Genomic DNA, 5,828 nt, shown 5'->3' with positions numbered 1-5,828 from the left:
CTTCGCAGCTGGTTGTTTTTGTTGTCGGGCTGCTGCTTTAAAGGAGGCTGCTGCCCCCTGCTGGACACAACCCAAAACACACCCACCCCCCCCCCCCCCCCCCCCCCCCCCCCCACAAAAAATTTTTATTTTTTTTTTCTTTAATTTTAATTAAAATTTTATTTTTTTTTTTTTTTTTTTTTTTTTTTTTTTTTTTTTTTTTAAAATTTTTTTTTTAAATTTATTTTTCTTTTTGGTTTTGGGACAGTTTGACAGTTTAAAGGTTATTTGTTGTAATTTTACAATAAATAAATTTGATCAGAGGAAAAAGCAAAGTATTATAAGAAAGAAGAGTAGTAATGGTAGCACAATAAATAAAGAAATTATACTTACAGAGGAAAATGGACACTGATGTGTAAACATTAAAATATTTTAGATTTTCAGTTAAATTCAACAAATAGAAATTAACATATAAAAATCAAAACATGCAAATAAGAATATATCTAAATAAAGACGATATAAGAACAATATATATTAATATATATATATAAAGTTGAACTTTCCTGTTTTTATATCCTTTAAAAAGCTCTTCATCTTCTCAAAGGCAGATATTATTTTATTTCTTTCAATGTATTAATTAATAAATGAGCATTTCTGACTAACGCTGACTAAATAGAGAAATTTATAACGGTGTATATGTTTTATGTATATTTTCTGATGTGAAGTCAATGATATTGTGCAGCCACTCTTCAATCAACGTCAACAGACAGATATATAGGAAACTAGAAATGCATGGCAACAGATACGAAAAGGGAAAATGTAGTGCACAGAGTAGAAAATACAAATAAATATCATAAAAAAAGAATCAAATATTCAGAACCAGTCTGAACACGCCCATAGCCTAACAAACGTAAACAAGCTTTTATTTTGAAAAGGAATGAAAACCTGACCGGAAACGCCTCCCGCCAGCTGGGCGCACGCGTCACCTTGACACCCGCCGGACGCTGCATGTATCGATCCGCTTTCCCACAACACAAACCCCGAATATCCTTCAGCTCGGTGCCGGTGAACCCAGCCGGGGCTCGGCCCGCACCATGTCCGCCGTCCAGCTGCTCCGGGTGCTGGTGAACGAGCGGCTGTCGGCGGCCGCGGAGGAGATCTTCGAGGCGGTGAAGAAGACCATCGCGGGCTACGAGGAGGAGATCCTGCTCTCCAAGCGGGAGATCCGCCGGCAGCGGAGGATGCTGCAGACCGTCCTCCAGCCCGAGATCAAGATCAACAAACACTCAGGTGGGTGAGCTGCTGCAGGCGGGCATCGTTTCACCACCGCGGCGGCAGCAGGTTCGAGTCCCGTCCGCGGCAACGGGTCGCCATCACCAGTCAACGCCCACTGCTCGGGTCCAGATGGAGTCTGGTTCTGGTTCTGGTTCTGTTTTCTCCTTTTTTATGGGGAAGAGAAATAAAGTGGGAGCTCAATGTGACGCTAAAGGTTCAGTACCAGGTTAACGGAGCAGGCCCTTCCGGGGTAAGAGCGTACCTGCCCAATGGAAACAACGCCAGACTCCGTTTGAATTATCTCAATATTTAACACCTTGCTCTTTTCTTTTTAAGGTTATGTATAAATATACAGCTGTTTAAGTTATATTGTTGGTTGTTAGGGTGTAGCTTTACATTCGGCTCTGCACAGATTTAAAAAGCGGCTTTACATTTAGTTAAAAATAAACTTTTATTGTTTCTGACAACTTGTTGTGACGGCAGTGTGTCGGGTCGGAGCAGCTGTGGTGTTCAGCTCTGTGTCGATTGGCACTTTTATACTGAAGCCGAGTTATTGATCACATCTGAATGATTGGAAAAAAAACACTAGTTTGATGACTTAGCCTGACATTGTTAGCTGCTAGCCTAAATAAAGAAATGTTGTCTTATTGAATGGAGTCTGGTGCCAGCAAACTCCAGCAGTTATCAGCAGATGGCTGTAGTTGTTGTTTTGTAGTTTCTTACATAGGCAATGTTTTATTATTCCAACATTTGACTTTTTGACATGAAACAGACATTTACTTATAGAACATTGTAAATATTTTAAGTTTGATATTCAGTTAAAATCACTTTAAAGTATATTTATCTGCAGTTATATCGGTTTAGTCGGACTGGTGCTAATGTATTTGCTTGATTGGGATCAAAATGTGGCATAAAAATTAATTTTGTACAGTTTCATCATGAAAAAGAAAATTAATTACTATTTCACTAAAACTCAAATATTCCCTCGTCCCAGTTTCTTTGTCTTCTGATATTAAGAGAATTAACTGAATATCTTTGGTTCGATCAGCAGTTCCCAACATTTTCTCCTTAACAGACATTTTCTATCATTTAACCTAAACATTTAGCCTACTGTGTGTATTTCTTAAGTTCTTTAAATCAAGAACCTTTTGTGACACCCCCCCCAGGAAGCTATGGCGACCCCCAGTTTAGGAACCACTGATTTAGATAAAACAAGCCATTTAAGGAGGATTAAAATATCTATTTGTTGCATAGAGCAGCAGTGTGTGCAGTGAAACACAAAGTGATGTTCTCACAAATGTGTGAAAGGCAACAAAATCCACACTGATGATGATTGTGACATCAAAACTATTGATGATTAATCAAATCATTAAAAGTCTGATGAGTCAATAATGAGAAGAACTGTTAGCTGGAGCTCTAATTAAAAGCTGTATCGAGTTAATAAAACCTTGTCTGACGTATTCTAGTTGGTTTTCTGTTCTTTAAGATCGTTGTTGTCTTGCAGACCAACCACAGCTGGCCCTCTCCGTCTGGGACGAGGACTTCGGCTCCGATCAGCAACACTGCGTTCAGGAGTTGAGCTCCGGTCAGGACCAGGACGACCAGGAACCCCCGCACGCCGAGAAGAGCCTGCGGGAGCTCCCCAACAGCCGAGAGGAGGAGCAGGTTCAGGAGCTGGACGAGGACAACACCATCAGGTTCATCTTCACCGGTCCGTACGTGAAGAGCGAGCTGGACCAGCTGCAGTCCGGCTACCAGAGCGCCAAAGGAGAAGGAGATCCTCTGCCGAGCACCTCGGCCGGGCAGGAGCAGGCGAAGGTGGATGGCGACGACGGGGCGTCCTCCGGCTCCGCGCCCGAACACGAGGACAGCGACGAGGAGTGGAGGGGCAGCGCGGGGTCTCCGAGCGACGACAGCGACAGCAACCACAAGTGTAAGAAGAAGAAGGGGCCTCGTCTGCCGATGGCGCCGACGCTGCACCCCAACAAAAAAGCTAAATCGCGGATCTGCTGTAAAGTCTGCGGGAAGGCCTTCCACGCCAACGTCTCTCTGGTCAACCACATGGAAGTTCACCCCAAGGACGTCTGCGGCGTGTGCGGGGAACGCTCCGAGACCGAGGACGAATTTCAGGCTCACCTGAAGACGCACGTGAAAGCCGAAGTCTGCGGCGTCTGCGGGAAATGCTTTGGGGCGTCGAGCTCTCTGCAGACGCACATGCGGATCCACACGGGGGAGAAACCGTTCAACTGCAGCGAGTGCGGGAAGTCCTTCAACTGCCGCCACAACATGATGCGACACATCAGGATCCACACGGGGGAAAAGCCGTATCCGTGCACCGTCTGCGGCAAATGCTTCAACGACTACTCCACGCTGAAGCGCCACCTGCTGGTTCACGTGCACAAGAAGCACCGCGAGCCGAGCAACGCGTCCGCGAACGAGAGCGAAGGCGGCAACGGTGACGGCGACGGCGAGGCGAAGATGAAGCCGTCGTCACCAAAAAAGCAGCACGCTCGCACCATATGTGAAGTGTGCGGTAAAATGTTCCACTCCATGGTCTCCCTGGTAAATCACGCCAAAAGTCACGCCACGGACCTCTGCGGCGTTTGCGGGACGCACTTCGACTCGGAGGAGGACTTAAAGCTTCACCTGAAGACTCACAAAAACGGGAAAGTGTGCGAGGTGTGCGGGAAGTGCTTCGACAGCCAGGGAAACCTGGAGATGCACATGAGGATCCACACGGGGGAGAAACCGTTCCTCTGCAGCGAGTGCGGGAAGTCCTTCAACTGCCGCCACAACATGATGCGACACATCCGGACGCACACGGGAGAGAAACCCTACCTGTGCAACATCTGCGGCAGGTCCTTCAGCGACCACTCCAGCCTGAAGCAGCACAGCAGCACGCACACCGGGGAGAAACCGCACCGCTGCGAGATCTGCGGGAAGGGCTTCCACCGAAAGACGTACGTGAGGCTTCACATGAAGAGCCACTCGACTGAGAAGTGACTGTTACTGTAAATATGGCAGCGTGTAAATAAAAACTTTTATTATTTTTTTTTACGTTTGAATGTGCTGAAATCACCTTTTTCCTCTCGTCGTCACGACCTCTCATGCGTCCTGGTCGAGTTGTGATCATGTGGGATCTGTTATGTTTTATTGACAACGAATGAAACAACTGTGAACTATGAACGATTATTCGTTGGAAGATAAAAATAATGCAGTTTTTAAACTGTAATCATCGCAGCAGTAGAATTAATGTTGCATTCCCACCAAAAGCAAAGCGAATATTTTCCCTTTAATCTGGTTTACAGCCTAAAATAAACAGATTTAATGTCAATAAACGGATCAAAATGATGCTGAAATAACCAAATAAAAGTTGGAAGAAGTCTGAATTCAGACTTTGTCGACTGTCTGCGAGAAAACAAACAACTTTTAAAATGCTTGTTTTGTGAATGGAGTTTGGTTGATCAGGGCTACGCTAATTACCACCAGATTCTGCAGTTTGTTGGAAGATAAAAATAATGCAGTTTTAAAACTGTAATTATTATTATTTGCCACTTGAGGGCAGCAGAACTGTCTATAAACACATCATATAATTCAGTAAGTAATGGCAAATATTAGTTAACCAATATAGAGTTTTATTTAAAAAGAGAGAGTTCAGTAAAGTTCCTAAAACAAAAAGGAGGAAATAGTTTGTTGGGGACTATTTTCAGCAGCAGATTAATCCACATTTGGTGCTTTAGTGGCAGCAGGACGGCGTATAAATACACCACAGTGTGAAGGAAGAGTGTGTCTCACTCACTGTTAACAGGCTTTAAAATACTCTCAGTCCATGCTGCGTTCAGGTGCAGTGGGAAAGATGAGCATGTTGGGATGCATCCATTGATGGTTGTCTCATCCTCTGATCACAGTCTGGTGCCTCGTTGCCTTTCATCAAAACCTGATCTGGAGAATCTAATCTGTAAAACTGTTATTATTTGTTATATAGCTGCATATTTTTTACATTTTCACTCAGATTTTGTTTTAGGTTTCAATCCCTTCAGCAGAGAGTGAATGCGTTGTAGTGTAGCTTTGTTCCTCTGCTGCCTGTGGACTGATCTCTATGTGTCTCTATGTAGGGATGAGGGTCAAAGGTTGTGACCTTTATGCTCCTGAGTGCCTTCTCTCTCCGCTTCCCTACTATGTTTGTCACTGTCGGACGCTGACTGCAGTTCACTGAACGGCCACTGGCGGTGCTGTTAATATTTGCATCTCACACACATTTAACTCTCATTCTGAAGTTGTAGTATTGAAATGTTTAATAACCTCTATGTGCTGTTAGTGTTCACTGCAGCAACAGATTCCTTTAGAGACACTACAGTGACATTATTATACAGTAACACACAGACACTAACAGTCCTTCTGATGTACGTAGTGATGTGTAGTCACAGCGTGCCTACGACAGATTATTATAGATATAAACCGACTTTTTATTGTTAATTAATGTTTGAAGTCTAGTGTTCAACCAAAGACGTCTGCGGAGCTGTGAGACTCAAAGTGTTCCAGTTTGTTTCAATAAACTTTCACATTATGACGAA

General features: G+C 44.1%; 1 protein-coding gene across 1 annotated transcript; it reads left to right on the top strand.

The window, feature by feature from the left end:
- Window positions 1-936: 936 nt before the first annotated feature.
- Window positions 937-5,828, top strand: LOC127356628 (zinc finger protein 883). Its single transcript, XM_051388552.1, has 2 exons — window positions 937-1,269; window positions 2,759-5,828. The coding sequence occupies exons 1-2, from the start codon at window positions 1,074-1,076 to the stop codon at window positions 4,255-4,257; spliced, it is 1,695 nt and encodes a 564-aa protein (XP_051244512.1). The 5' UTR covers window positions 937-1,073; the 3' UTR covers window positions 4,258-5,828.

Source organism: Dicentrarchus labrax, unplaced genomic scaffold (genome assembly GCF_905237075.1).
Source record: "Dicentrarchus labrax unplaced genomic scaffold, dlabrax2021, whole genome shotgun sequence".
Taxonomy (NCBI): domain Eukaryota; kingdom Metazoa; phylum Chordata; class Actinopteri; family Moronidae; genus Dicentrarchus; species Dicentrarchus labrax.
The sequence above is the reverse complement of the archived record's forward strand: the minus strand, read 5'-3'. Positions and strand labels throughout refer to the sequence as shown.

What these genes read in the sequence shown, in the direction of transcription:
- LOC127356628 (XM_051388552.1), top strand. Translation starts at nt 1,074, where the DNA reads ATGTCCGCCGTCCAGCTGCTCCGGGTGCTGGTGAACGAGCGGCTGTCG. An exon ending in CAAGATCAACAAACACTCAG is followed by an intron (nt 1,270 to 2,758) that starts GTGGGTGAGCTG and finishes GTTGTCTTGCAG; the next exon opens with ACCAACCACAGCTGGCCCTC.